General features: G+C 40.3%; 1 protein-coding gene across 1 annotated transcript in view; it reads right to left on the bottom strand.

The window, feature by feature from the left end:
• Positions 1-2,711: 2,711 nt before the first annotated feature.
• LOC126482337 (serine/arginine repetitive matrix protein 1-like) overlaps positions 2,712-16,109 on the bottom strand; it is a 477,373-nt gene continuing 463,975 nt past the window's right edge. The window contains exons 6-7 of the mRNA XM_050106408.1: positions 11,450-11,743; positions 2,712-3,088 (exon numbers count right to left, since the gene is read on the bottom strand). Of these exons, the coding sequence (XP_049962365.1) occupies positions 2,795-3,088; positions 11,450-11,743 (588 nt within the window). The 3' untranslated portion in view covers positions 2,712-2,794. The remainder of the gene's footprint in view (positions 3,089-11,449; positions 11,744-16,109) is intronic.

The raw sequence follows: 16,109 nt of genomic DNA, 5'->3' as shown, positions 1-16,109 counted from the left end.
GAAAAAGGACAGGTATACACTCGCACACACGCACATATCCATACACACATACAGACACAAGCAGACATATTTGTCTGCTTGTGTCTGTATGTGTGGATGGATATGTGCGTGTGTGCGAGTGTATAGGGTTTACTTCAGTAGGCCACAGTAGTTTCACAGCTCTTATGATGGCTATTGTAATTATTAGGATTTATTTATTCACAAGTAGACCTGAGCTTCTCACTCATTCGGTAATTTATAGGAATAAAGTATCCTGGAAATTTTTATACAGGTATTTTTCTGTAGCCTCTTTATTTCTTTTGAAAATTAGTCCTTTTACTCTGAATAGTTTATAGTGAGTGGTAAATGTCTGTTCTACTACCAGCACAAATGTGACAAGAATAATATCTATTGACACAAAATTTCGTTTCTCTTTGTGGGGGGGGGGGGGGGGGGTGTGTGTGATGAACTGCTACACTCTCGTATGAATGAGAGTGCTTTTGAAGTGGAATGCGAAGGACTCCTATCTAGTGAAAGAGAGATCACAAGAATGGGCAAAGACACAAATCCTGTGGATACAACTTACGGGAAAGTATGGAGCTTTTATTAATAAAAACATGGGCCATCACATTTTAAAATATGTGTCTTATGTTTTATAAGTGTTGCATAATGTTAAAATTGTGTTTGCGGGAAACAAACAGAGTTGATATTTTATTGTCCCTAAAATATTTTATTTTTCTGTTTAAAATACAAGCTTGAATATAAAAGTTGTTCACATAATAATGTAGTTTTTTTTTTGTTTACTTCATACACATTTTTATGCTACAATTAGGAACAAGACTGTTTCTGTCTAAAGTAAAAGTTATTGAACTACAATATGTATACCAACACCAGTATATATAATTTGTTTACACTGTCTGCAAAGATGCAGGTAAGTCTTTGACATCTTTCCTCTATTTTCAGTTACTGTTAAGAACCCTTCTCATGTTTCAGTATTTCAATAGTGATTTAAATGATTATTATTTCAGACATTTTACAATATATTCGGTTACAGATTTTATATAGGAGTTCTACTTCTTTGTAGTAACAGAAACAAACATTGAGTCAAATTTACATGGTTTTTGTAAACATCTGGCTCTAAATGGCTCTTTTCTGTAGTTGTAAGCTACAATAAACTAATACTCTCAAATGACAAAATTTTGCAGAAATAGTCTTTAATTAATGAAAAATTTGCCTCACAATAAGAAATAATCAAGACTTTAAAAAACTGATTAAGAATATATATATGAATCATCTTCATGGTTATGCATATTTCATCTCCTCATAACATTAGCTTTTGTGATTTTCATTTTTATCTGATTCCAATACTTTTTGACTTTTATGTTTTGCATACCATATTAGCTTTTAAGTTTACTGGCATGATCAGAATTGGTATTAGTTCTTCACATCCATACACTAAGCACAATTTTGTGTAAGTATATTATTCGTTAACCTCCATATTTACCATACATATTTATCTTTCTCTGTGAATATTAAATTAATCAGATAACTTATTTAAAATTACAGTAATATTCACTGTGGTTCTTATAAACATATACTCATGAAATACATCACCTCAAAACTCTTTCTAAAAGTAGCTGAGATCATTTAAAAAAATAAAATGACTTCGTAATTCAAAGTTGGCAATACTTTGAAATCATTGTGAGAATTTTGTCGAAGCTAGTTTTCATGGTCGAAATAATCATTATGGCACACACATGTTAATTTCACAATCACATTCAAGCTTTAAGCTACTATTACACTTGTCTCAGGTGTATTTTGGTGAGGGTATAGAACAAGGATTTTCATTTTATTACTGGTATTGCCACAGTTGCTTTTGATGAATATCAGGTGTGATACAGTAAATTATTTCTGAAATCATTCTTTCACTCTACATATAGTGAAGAAAAAATAATTAAGTAATTGACCACATTTTAGATTAAACTGCAATAAAGTACAGAGTGAGGACAGTGGCTACTGAATAGACAAGAAAATTTTTTACATATCGAAGACAAAGCAACTATTTGGTTGGTGTGTGTTTAGATTATGGTCCTAAAACACAGTCATACTCTGACTATGGAACAAGAGTCATCTAGCACATTTATTGTGGCTGCTTAGTAATGGTTGCACCCCTGCCAAGGTTTAGTCTGCAGTCTAAGGTTCCTAACTACATATTTAACATGTCAATTACCACCTGTAGATCTGAACATAATTTAACCACAGTATGAATAACTGCATGAATTTTTACAAAAAGGACATTATCTCATATAAATATGACATGTTAGACCAGAAAATGACAAGAAAATATGACAGTTTGAAGAGTCTAAGTTCACAGTCCTTTATATTAAATGTAGCTACAAAACTATGGGCCTATAATTAAACATTTTAATGAAAATATGATTTTACATTATTGGAGGTAATTATTATGTAGGAGCTATATCAGTATGAATCTTATACTGATGTAATTTTGCAGAGCTTGTATTTGTCATTTGTTTTAGTTAATGGATTTACCTGTAGATATTTCTGAATTCTGTTGCTTGAGTGTGTGAAACATTCAGTTTTAATCTAATAAGAATTCCTGCAACAATTTTGACATGTCTGGTCAAAAAAAAAAAAAAAAAAAAAAAAGTATTTTCATGCACCTAATCAAAATTTTTAGCCAATTATTAACAAAAGAATAAATTATGTAAATTATGTTTTACAGATGTACTTGTTATTGAATTGCAGCCTTTTAATATTTTAGTACAGATAAGTTTACATGAGCTTTTAATGACATTTATCGACGCCGTGCCCCGACCTTCCCTGCACTGGTTCTAGCAGCAGGTGCAGGTTTCTTATTATGCTGCATGTTGGCACATCGGGGGATGTGCCGTTCAGCAGCAGCCTCATTAAACCGCCGCTGGCAGTGAGGGCACTGGATGTAGTCAGATGTGTCAAGTGGTGGTGGTGGAGGCAAATCTGACAGCTTCCCTCCAGCTGCCAAATGTGCCTTCATCTCCTTTGCTGCACGAATTGTTGCAATGAATTCCTCATGCTTTTTTCTCCAGTCTGGCTTTTTTGCTTGAGTTTCCTGAAAGAGAGGCATTTCCAAGTTGTTGTAGTCTAAGTAATTTATCATTTATCTGAATGAACCACACTTAAAAGTAAATAGAAAGAAAAGAGCAACCATAGCAAATGTTCAGTTAAGTCATATTGAAGGGGTTAGTCATACTAAAAGTTCATCTAATGGGAGCAGGTAAGACAGTGGCACAAGAAGAATGCATTAAAAGTCCATCCTGTTTGCAAAACATTTGGAGGAGGGATGGTTATAAGGTAACAAAAAAGAAAATTAAAAAAAAAATTAGCATATATACAGGGTAGCAAGAAGCAATGTAGTGCAACACATGGGCAGAAGAGGATGGTTAAAATGTAGGAGTGGTTTACAAAATTCAGAACATCAACAATAAAGAAAGTGTAGTAAGAGAACACTATTTGGAGATGGGATGGTGTGGAGGGAGCAGAAGATAAGAATTGTGACAAGAAACCCTCACTTGTGAACTCCCAAAGCACTGTGAAAACTGATACAAAACTTTTCACTGACACAAAAAAGGGAAACCCCCCATCACACCCCCTCATATTTAGTAGTGAGATTGCCCAGTAGATAGCCCTTAAAAAACTGAACCGAGATCAAGCATTAAAACAGGAAGAATGTGTGCTGAACTGTGAAGAAGAAGCAAAATAGAAACAGAGAATGGTCCACGCTCAAGATATGCAACCTTAAGGGAATAACAAGAACTAGGGCATTGTGGTTGTGTGGTCACTGTGTTGAACTACAAAGCCGGAGATCTGAACATGAATCTCCTTCATGCCCCCCTTTTCCATGTGATCATTGACATATCTGTTCACTGTGTTCAAATTTGCGTGAGTAATGATGTAATGTCTATTTGGAACACCAAGGTGTAACAAAGGGACCTCCAAAAGTATTTACCTCATATTTGTTCTACACAGGTACCACATGTTACGACTCATGTGTTCTGTTTTGGATGTTTTGACTCTTAAATCCCTTTGTTGTAACATAGTTCACACCCGTTTATGTGTTGTTTTCATTTCTGTGAGAGGTCTTGCCTGCTCTCACTTTTCATTACATTTACGTGCAGTGCTAATATATTCTTACCATATAACTCATATTCTATAATCAATTGACTATTGCCAAGATTACAGAAGGAGAGCAGATATGTCAGTGACTGAGTGGACAATTCATAAATTTGTGGGGAAAGGGGGCGGGGAGGGGGGGGGGGGGAGGCATGAATTGGATTTGAACACGGATCTCCCAGTTTGCAGTCCAACACCATGACCACACAACCATGATGACATGGTTCTTGCTATTCTCTCAATGTTGCATATCTTGAGCTTGGACCATTCACTGTATTTTTCTTCTTTTTTCATCATTCAGTACACATTCTTCATGTTTTCATGCTTGATCTGTGTTCAGTTTTTCAGGGCTATCTGCTGGGCCTTTCACCACTAAATCTGAGGGGGTGCAATGGGGAGTTTCCCTTTTAAGTATTCAGGCCATCAACGAAGTGTTGCATAACAAGGTAAACATTTGGAGTTTTAGAATATACAAAAGTAAACCATGACAATAAGAAGCTCAGACAAGAAGAAAATCTTTAGAAATGTGGTGCTATGGAAGAATGGTGAAGATCAAATGATTAGACTGAATAACTAATGATGATATACTGAACTGAATTCGAGAGAAAAGAAATTTATGGCACAGCTTGTCTAAAAGAAGAAATTGGTTGACAGGGTATATCTTGAGGCATCAAGGAATTGTGTTGGATAATGACAGGAATTGTGGGGAGTACAAATTGTAGAGGGAGATTAAGGCCTGACTGCAGTAAGCAAGCAGAAATGGATTTAGGTTGCAATTTAGTCTTGTACGTGTTAAGAGGTCTGCGAAGGATAAATTGCAGTGGAAGGCTATTATTTGGAATGAAAACTATACAAACAACAAATTGATTTTTTCAGTAGTTCAAAGATATTTTATTTAGCAAGAAATTCTACTTTGAATCCTCAACACTCTGGAGACCAAGACTGAGCATAGCTCAGACCACAACTCTGTGTTAAAGAGACCGTGTTGGAGTAAAGGTCGAGCTATGTTGTCTTGACGCACGGGTTACCTAATGCTCGAAAACTGGACTAATTTCATATGAGAATGATGTAGGGACATCTTGCTACCTGTCTCTTGACTGATGCTGTCATCTGTTGTCAATTTCTACAACTATTTTGAAAGAAACATTAGTGAATGTAACAGCTGCTGTTGCGAATGGCTGAGCCAGTATCATTGGATTTCATGTGTGTACTGTAATTCTGCTCCAAATGCATCACATTTGGTTGAGCAAGAAAGGAAGTCAGGAAGCTCAAGAGTAGGAAACTGCTCGACAGCTGATATTGCACTTTTATCTTGGGAAAATACACTCCTGGAAATGGAAAAAAGAACACATTGACACCGGTGTGTCAGACCCACCATACTTGCTCCGGACACTGCGAGAGGGCTGTACAAGCAATGATCACACGCACGGCACAGCGGACACACCAGGAACCGCGGTGTTGGCCGTCGAATGGCGCTAGCTGCGCAGCATTTGTGCACCGCCGCCGTCAGTGTCAGCCAGTTTGCCGTGGCATACGGAGCTCCATCGCAGTCTTTAACACTGGTAGCATGCCGCGACAGCGTGGACGTGAACCGTATGTGCAGTTGACGGACTTTGAGCGAGGGCGTATAGTGGGCATGCGGGAGGCCGGGTGGACGTACCGCCGAATTGCTCAACACGTGGGGCGTGAGGTCTCCACAGTACATCGATGTTGTCGCCAGTGGTCGGCGGAAGGTGCACGTGCCCGTCGACCTGGGACCGGACCGCAGCGACGCACGGATGCACGCCAAGACAGTAGGATCCTACGCAGTGCCGTAGGGGACCGCACCGCCACTTCCCAGCAAATTAGGGACTCTGTTGCTCCTGGGTTATCGGCGAGGACCATTCGCAACCGTCTCCATGAAGCTGGGCTACGGTCCCGCACACCTTTAGGCCGTCTTCCGCTCACGCCCCAACATCGTGCAGCCCGCCTCCAGTGGTGTCGCGACAGGCGTGAATGGAGGGACGAATGGAGACGTGTCGTCTTCAGCGATGAGAGTCGCTTCTGCCTTGGTGCCAATGATGGTCGTATGCGTGTTTGGCGCCGTGCAGGTGAGCACCACAATCAGGACTGCATACGACCGAGGCACACAAGGCCAACACCCGGCATCATGGTGTGGGGAGCGATCTCCTACACTGGCCGTACACCACTGGTGATCATCGAGGGGACACTGAATAGTGCACGGTACATCCAAACCGTCATCGAACCTATCGTTCTACCATTCCTAGACCGGCAAGGGAACTTGCTGTTCCAACAGGACAATGCACGTCCGCATGTATCCCGTGCCACCCAACGTGCTCTAGAAGGTGTAAGTCAACTACCCTGGCCAGCAAGATCTCCGGATCTGTCCCCCATTGAGCATGTTTGGGACTGGATGAAGCGTCGTCTCACGCGGTCTGCACGTCCAGCACGAACGCTGGTCCAACTGAGGTGCCAGGTGGAAATGGCATGGCAAGCCGTTCCACAGGACTACATCCAGCATCTCTACGATCGTCTCCATGGGAGAATAGCAGCCTGCATTGCTGCGAAAGGTGGATATACACTGTACTAGTGCCGACATTGTGCATGCTCTGTTGCCTGTGTCTATGTGCCTGTGGTTCTGTCAGTGTGATCATGTGATGTATCTGACCCCAGGAATGTGTCAATAAAGTTTCCCCTTCCTGGGACAATGAATTCACGGTGTTCTTATTTCAATTTCCAGGAGTGTAATTATACTTTCTGTTATTATTTTAAAATTTGTAATCTATCAAAGCACTAAAGTAAATATGAAAAATAAATCTTGAAGATTTGTCCTTTTTATTATGTATGTCTCTTGAAGATACATCAATTACATATGTGCCAATAATTATTTAAAGAACAGGATAAATGGCTGATTTCCTGGGTTCATTAGTCTTCTAATCGGCTGGTCTTTGAAATGTTAATCCTGCCCACTTCCATAAAACTTGTATGAAGTGCGTCCTATAATATTTAACCAATTTTGCATACAATTTTATTTAAATTAGAGATCTGAAAGAAAGATGCGTGTCAAAAGTAACCTTTTTTCTCTGGTGTGTTGGCTCAAGTATAGAAGACACCAGTACTTTGTGCACGACATTGACAAAAAGTTCACTATAATTTAATAGTTATTGTACCAGACTCAACATTGTTCTCAGTTGGATTTTCATGAATGAGCTTCTTTTACACCCCAAAAACAAAATGATCTGCAGTGTCAAGAAATTTAACAAAGCATATTGACATGCAAGATGGGTTGTCTGAAAGTGTTTGCCTGAAAGGAATGAGGTAAACTAAGCATTGTGTGATAAGATCATTCGATTCATTACTCAGATAAGTTTCTCTGCTCATTCACATTATTCACAGAAGTTTGGTGTGTGACATATCAATTCCTATATATTTTTGGTTGTAGAATCAAAATTGAAACTTAGAAATGTGGTATCATGTAAAGCTTGAGATATTTAAAATTTCATTTTATTTTAACCCTTAAGTAAATTCTGTAATTCTATTTTTTATATATGTAAAGTATAAAAACTGTCACTAGGAAGTGGTTTTTTTTGCATTATGAAGTGTCAGTTTTAAAAAGAGTCCTTAGGTGAAAATTGAATTCTTTCGCCAGAGCATTCTGAGGCAACAATGGCATTTTGTATTGAAAGCTGAATTCAGTGGCTAAGAAAGAAAAATGTGAAAGCGTGTTTTTGGTACTGGAGGCCATGAAATTTAAAGATTTGCTGTGATATAAAAGTTGTTATGTTACATACAGGTTTACAGGCTAGTTTCACAAAATCCTATTGTTTTCTATGCTTGCTGGACAGGTGATACATCAAAATCAGTTTTAATGCCAAGATATAGCATATGAGAAAATGGAGTCATACTGCCTCCACTTCATATTAAGTAAGACCCGAGAAAGTTAAAAAAAGAGTGAAGTTTTCAAATATTTCGAAGAACATGTTTAATGTTGTTGTTTTGTAAAACCTGAGTTGTTGTTAACATAATAGTAATGATTGTTAGGTTAGGACCAACTGTACCCAACTGAATAAAGGCAATCCTTGTTCCATTAACATGGTGAAGTTTGTGTCCTATGCTGAAAAATGTGTGTAATGCTAGAGGTAGAAAAACAGTTTTATCACTAGTACAGCAAGAGCACATATAGAATAATATCTCTCACACAATCACTGATAAAGCCTTAAAAAATGAGATGAAATGTGTCTAGCAAAATAAATACACAAATAAATTGCCTTTATTCAGCTGAGAGTTCTAATCTAAAAATCATTAATATAACATTTTCAAAGAAGCTTTTCCCAAAATCAGCTAGGACATGTTGAAAGAAGATGTGCTTACTAGACCACAAATCAGAAAAACTTTTGAGAGGTGAGACCTTCAATGCTAAACTCATGGATGTTGAGTTATATGTTTGAACTTATTTCAGAGCCTCTGTTCATTGCTTTCTGGACAAGACTATGTTTCTACAGAGACTGATCTGTTGGTAGTGCAGCTGATGTGGCATGGACTCAACAAGTCATTGGAAGCCCCCACTGCCTTCACAGCCATCCATAATCACTAAAGTGTTGCCGGTGCAGGATTTTGTGCATGAAATGACCCCTCTATTATGTCTCATAAAAGTTCAATGGGATTCTTGGCAGGTGATCTGGGTGGCCAAGTCATTCACTTTAATTGCCCAGGCTGTTCTTCAAACTAGTCATGAACAATTTCAGCCTGGTGACATAGTGTACTGTCACTCATAAAAATTCCATCGTTGTTTGGGAACATGAAGTCCTTGAGTGACTGCAAATTGTCTCCAGGTAGCTGAACATATTCATTTCCAGTCAAAGGTTTGTTCAGTTGGACCAGAAGGTCAAGCCCACGCCCATTCCATGTAAACAAGCCCACACCATTATGGAACCACCACCAGCTTGCACAGTGCCTTGTTGACAACTTGGGTCCTTGTCTTCATGGGGGTCTGCACCACACTTCAGCCATACCATCAGCTTGTACCAACTGAAATAAGGATTCATCTGACCAGGGCACGGTTTACCAGTCGTCAAGTGTCCGACCTATAAGGTCACGAGCCCAGGAGAGGTGCTGCAGGCGATGTCATGCTGTTAGCAAAGGCACCCGAGATGGTTGCGTGCTGCCATAGCCTATTAACACCAAATTTCTCCACACTGGCCTAATGGATACATTAGTCTTAAGCCCCACAGTTATTTCTGTGGTTACTTCATGCAGTGTTGTTTGTCTGTTGGCACTTACAACTCTATGCAAATGCCACTGATCTCAGTTGTTTAGTGAAGACTGTTGCCTACTGCATAGTATGTGGTGAGACGTAATGCCTTAAATGCACCCTCTTGACACCGTGGATCTCTGAATACGAATTCCATAATGATTTCAGAAATGGAATGTCTCATACACCTGCCTCCAACTACCATTCCGCATTCGAAGTCTTAATTCCAGTTGTGCAGTCATAATCACTTTGGTAACCTTTTCACATGTATCACCTGAAGACAAATAACAGCTCCACCACTGCACTACTCTCTTACTCTTTGTGTAAATGGTGCTACCACCAACTATATATATGCATATAGCTGTTGCAGGACTTCTGTCACCATAATGTAAATGGGGTGTAGAATTTCTGTAAAATAAACTTTCTACATTTGCACACAGATTTTTTTCCTGCAAACCTTTGTAGCTGTTAGCAATCAACTGAGTTAAAGCTTCAAGCAGACATTCTTACTGTGGAACATTAGAATTTCTTGTTTAGAGAGACTGATGAGATACCTTACGAAAGAAAAGCATCCTCATACCATTTCAGTAAATAAAGTGACATGAAAATGGATTTTAAATATTTTTCAATGTAGTACTCGGATAAAAAGTTCTCAGTTAATGTGTTGCAACAATTTAACCGAGATTTTTTAATCAAAATGAATCAATTTTGTAATGTGTTATCATTTCTTTTATGATTATTGTTTTGATGAAAAAGTAATATGATTATTTTGATATTTGGAGCAAATGTTTGATTAATGTTACAGTGAGGTGAGAAAACTCATGAGACAGTTATAGGCACTTCCACAGGACAGGCAGTAGTACTGCATGCTCAACGTATAAATGGGCAGTGCATTAGTGGAGCTGTCATTTGTACTGAGGTGAGGTTTTCAACGTGACTATGGCCGCATGATGAAAATTAAGGAATGGTAGTTGGAGCTAGACACATAGGACATTCTAGTTTGGAAATTGTTAGGGAATTCAATATTTTGAGATCCACTGGTGAGTGTGCTGTGAACACCAAATTTCAGGCATTACCTCTCACCACAGACAATGCACTGGCTGATGTCCTCCACTTAATGACCGAGAGCACCGGCGTTTTCTTAGAGTGTGGGGCATATGACAAACCTTCTGCTAGCATAGTGCAATGAAATTTGGCATTAACGGGTTACGGCAGCAGACGGCTGATGCAAGTGCTTTGCCAAGAGCACGACATTGCCTGCAGTGCCTCTCCTAGACTCTTGACATATCGATTGGGCTCTAGATGACTGGAAAACCGTGGCCCAGTCAGATGAGTCCCGATGTCAGTTGGTAAGAGCTAATGGTAGGGTTTGAGAGTGGTGCAGACCTCACAAAAACCGTAGACTCAAGTTGTCAAGAGGGTACTGAGCAAACTAGTGGTGGCTCCTTAATGTTCTTTACATGAAATGGACCAAGTCCTCTAATCAAACTGAGCCAATTGTTGGCTGGAAGGGGTTACCTTCAGCTACCTGGAGACTATTTACAGGGATTCGTGGAGTACACGTTCCCAAACTACAATGTTATGTCACCGGGCCACAATTATCTGTGATCGGTTTGAAGAACATTCCAGACAGTTCGAGTGAACAACCAAATCACCCGACACGAATCCCGTCGAACATTTGCGGGGACATAATTGAGAGGTCAGTTCGTGCTCAAAATCTCAGACGTGCAACACTTTCGCAATTACGAATGGCTGCAGAGGCGGCACGGCTCGACATTTCTGCAGGCACTTCTGACGACTTGTCGAGTCTGGGCCTCGCCGAGTTGCAGCACCGTGTCGCGGAAAATGAGGTCAGACACGATGTTAGGATGTTTCGGTTTTATTGATATTCACTACATATTGAAAATAAAATCAGTAAGAGTTTATTATTGTTTTGTATCTCAGAAATGCGACGTGGTAGAGAAAATCTCGTAGCCTCTCTGAATTCGACATCTGAAAATTAGGGAAATCCACGCACTTAGAAGTCTGATTCAGAAAAACGTTAGTTACCTTCTTTGCTGGCGGGCCCTTGAGCAGCATCTTCCTGACGAAAGTCTCTGCCTCGGTGCCCTTGACGCGCTGCTTGACCGGGTCGAACACCTTGCGCTTCTTGGTGGTGGTGCGCCGGCAGATCTCCTCGTGCTTGGCGACACGGTCCGTGGCGAAGTGGCGGCCGCAGTTAGAGCACGCGACCAGGTCGTCCCGCGGCGGCGCCGACGCCACGGCGCGGAGGGACCCGCCGCCGCGCTGGCGGCCGCTGCCCGACGACGACGAGGCGGCCGACGGCGTCGGCGTCGGAGGCTTCTGCCGGCACGACGAACAGGCCACTAGTCATTCGCGCAGGCTTTATTGTTCGAGCAAAGTCGGAATTTTCTGGGAACTGACATCTATAAACGTGTGTTTGCACGGTGGTCACTTCGTTAGTATTAGGTTGGCGCATAAGTTTGCAGCGATTTTGTACTGCATGTTGCTATGGGCTTATTTATCGATTGTCCTTTTTTGTACTTCATAGTTGCTATTTGAATTTGCATATTGTCTCTTAGAGATAGTGAGTTGAGCTAGAAAATGGAGTGCCAAATGGAGAAATCGGAACATTTCCGACATATTCTTCTGTTTGAGTCCAGTAGAGGGGTGACAGCAGCGGAGACAGCCGGAAAGATTTGTGGTGTGTAGCAATAACGCCATTCGACAGAGCACGACAGCAGAATGGTTTTCTCGTTTTAAGGACTCTCCACGTTCAGGAAGATCTACTGGGATTGATGAAGATCCTTTACATGTATTAATCCACAATGATCAACGCCATTGTACTCGAGAGCTGGCAAATGTGATGAACTGTGATCATTCCACCATCGTGCGACATTTTCATGCAGTGGGCAAGATTAAAAAATCAAGTATATGGGTACCGCAAGCTCCAAGCCAAAATCACAAAAATCTCCGAGTGGCCAAATGCGCATCTCAGACTGCTCGTCATCAATTGGCTCGTGGAAAACACTGACCATTCCTATACCATATCGTTACTCATGACGAGAAATGGAGTCTTTATGCTAACTTGAGGAAAAGAAAAGAATGGCTGAGCCCAAACAAAGCAGCAACCCCCCATACAAATACCTGTGCGCATCTACAAAAAAATATATTATGTATCTGGTGGCACAGCGACGGTATGGTGCTTCCGCGAGATGTAGCCATCATTGCTGACATTTATTCTCAACAACTGAGACGTCTTGCAGACCCAGTCCAAGAACAACGACCAGGAGGGCTGCATGAAGTCGCTGCAGCTTAGTCGCATTCAAAACACTTATACCAATGTTTACCAGAGGCAGTTCACCCATAGCACATGCTTGCTACGGGTCTCGTGTTGCCAGGAGCCTTGCATGGTACTGCCTATTTTTTCTGGGGGAACATTAAACCTAAGCAGTTTTAATTTGTATACAATATGTGCGCACAATTGTGCAGTGATCTTTGAAGCACTGGAAACAATAGCCACTCACATGAACTTGCATATTTTCGAGCGTTTAAAGAATGCATTCGGAACAATTTTATTTTATCAAACCACATTTCACATATTACAAACTGACTCTAGAGTTTTATTTACATATTCTGTTCCACCATAATCTGCTGTTCATTATTACGAACTTGTGCCAAAATATTGCCATTACAGATTTTTTGCGTTACACTGTTAATGGACTTAGTCTCAAAATGTTTCTTGATATGTCCTCGCGCCATACTGCCACTCACTGAAACAGTCTCACAGCCAACATACTGTCGAAGTCTGTCAGATTTTCGTTTCAATTACAGATGATAATATAGCTCACGCTGTACTGTTTTTGTGGTCCTGGTTTCATGTCCTTTTCATAAATTCTGAGTTCAGACCGAGTGTCTTTACGGTGACTTTGTTGGTAAGACTTATTACTGGTAAACGGCGAGTTTTCTTATATGTAAGAAAGTAATAAGAGTCAACTGTGACGTGTACTTTTAGTGTCTTCTGTGTTGATCATATTGCTCAGAGAACGGTTCAAAATTGATTGTGCATAAAATCTGTTACTGCTGAATTTAGTAAAATAAAATGTCGTTAGGCTATCCATTTATTCATACACACTATCAGTTCACGTGACATGTTCCCTGGTTATCTGCAACAGGTTTCTTAAACACGTTATAATGATATTACATAAGTATTTGTGATACTATGTTTAGATGGTTCAAATGGCTCTGAGCAATATGCGACTTAACTTCTTAGGTCATCAGTCACCTAGAACTTAGAACTAATTAAACCTAACTAACCTAAGGACATCACACACATCCATGCCCGAGGCAGGATTCCAACCTACGACCGTAGCGGTCGCTCGGTTCCAGATGCAGCGCCTAGAACCTCACGGCCACTCCGGCCGGCACTATGTTTAGAAATTTATGACATTTCAGCTTTGTATACTATACTATACTACTACTACTACTACTACTACTACTACTAATAGTAATAATAATAATAATAATAATAATAATAATAATAATAATACATGAAAAAGGTATAATGACTGGAAGAAAAGATAAGAAATTCCAGCAATTATACGCAAATATAAAGTACAAGTATACTGTGTGTACCTCCTAAGAAGCGTTAGGCGCATTTTCTCCCATATTTCGGCAAATATTTACAACTTTGTTTTTGCAGTGAGTGGTTGGAATCAGTCCAAACAAATACTGCTCATCATGTCTTTCGTGCGACGCACTGTGTCAACGGAAAGCGTCTTGTTTGTTTCCCTTTGCAAAAAGATAAAAAACCGGAATTTTAAGTGTCAATAAAGCGGTCCCAGATTAGTCTAGTGTTATATTCGTTTTATGTTATGTATTAACGGGGACAGTGAAACACGAAGAATAACCAGTACTCTGTTAGCGACAGCACCGCCATGCAGCAGCGCTGCTCAGTGGCTGCTGGACTACTGGTTATTGTTGGTATTTTACAGTCGCTGTTCATACACATCGATAAAACGAATATTGCACTAGATCAAACTGGGTCTGCTCAATCGAATGGACACTTAAAATTTCGTTTAAAAAAATCTTTTTGTAATAGGAAACAAAACGATGCTTTACGTTGAATCTGGGTGTCGCGTGAAAGATTTGATGAGCAGGATTTGTTTGGACTGATTCCAACCACTCACTGCAGAAACAAAGTTGCCGAAATATAAGAGAACATGCGCTTGACGACGCTTAGGAGGGACACGCGGTATACACACATCTTTATCATTTCTCAATAGAATTCTAACTCTAACCGTATTATACATCAGATCCGTTCGGGTCTCAGTAAAACTCTAGCCACAGCACGCTCTGTGCGTGATAACAATTTCAATTTCCACATGAAGTCCTATGCTTTTGTGGGACTCCGTAGGACTCGAGACACCGCCTCGCATGTTGGTTACCAGTTATTTAGTTATATGGTCTACAGCATGAACGAAATTTATGAAGTAAATAGGACTTATTGCGTCTTTTAAGTCTCTCTACAGTAAAAATAAACAACATCTATACGAACTAAAAAACGTAATATAAGATATAAAAGCCTGCTCAGCGTATGTTCTTAATATATTAGGCAATAATAGTAGTTCTTACTGTTATCTGAAAATGTGACTACAGTAACTTTTGAGGTGCTTGACGCTTTAGCTGTATGCATTCTTTATGCCCTGAACCTTGGAAGTTCCCTGTCGGATTTTTGTTTAGAATATTTCTAGTTGCCCAGGAATCAGGGTTTCTTGATACAAGTCCATCTACAGCGATGTTGCCCCCGCTATCACTGTTTAGAAAACTATGTAGTACAATATCAGGTGAACAGATTTCTACATTCGCATCTGATTGAGGTTTGCCTATTCTATGCAGCCAGCCGGGGTATGGTCCACATCCAATTATGAGATGGATAATGCCTCTACTTGGGCTCATACAATGCAGTTTCTTCCTTTCTCGAATGTCATCGAACAGTTGATACATACGACGTCAGTGCCTTGTCCCAGGTCCTCTGCCATGTATTGGTTCTGCAGGTCCTAAGTTGTTGGATTCCCCAGTGATCTGCCTTACTTGTCAAGGTCCACTTTCCGCAACCAGTAGCACGTAGCTCTGTAGCTGATGATTATTTTTGCAAAATATGTTCGCAAAATTACCAAAAGTGCTACTATTGGTGTTATACCAAGGGCTCCCGTAAGTCTTGGTTGCATGCTTTCCTGCATACGTCTTAGGTTTGGTTTCAAACGATGATAGCGTAGCGCACCCGCTGGGCCCACACCCAACAATGCCACAAAGATGGCAATATGATACAGTTTCATTGCTGAGAAAGATAATTACTAAGCCACAGCCCCAAGCCGGGTCAGCTCGTGCACGATTTTGCAGTCTTTCTCGATGACTTTACTGAGATGAGCTGAGAAATTTCGTTTTTCCGTCTAGGTTCGATCCAAAAGATCTACACACATGAGTTCTGTGGATATAATTTGCTCCTAATTTGAGAGTAGCAGCAAAAAAGCTTTCTTGTGGGCAGCTGTTTTGAGTTCTTCGTTAACGCACCATAGCTGCAACCGTGATAGAACTCTTGATTTTGCCTCCGGTTTTGCCCAACTACTAGAACGTCGTCCGCATCGCTACGACACTATCTACATGAGAAGTAGTCAAACTTTTTTTACCTGCAGCTCCTTTTAGCTTC

This window comes from Schistocerca serialis, chromosome 5, assembly GCF_023864345.2.
Source record: "Schistocerca serialis cubense isolate TAMUIC-IGC-003099 chromosome 5, iqSchSeri2.2, whole genome shotgun sequence".
Taxonomy (NCBI): Eukaryota; Metazoa; Arthropoda; class Insecta; order Orthoptera; family Acrididae; genus Schistocerca; species Schistocerca serialis.
This window is presented reverse-complemented; position numbering and strand designations above follow the sequence as displayed.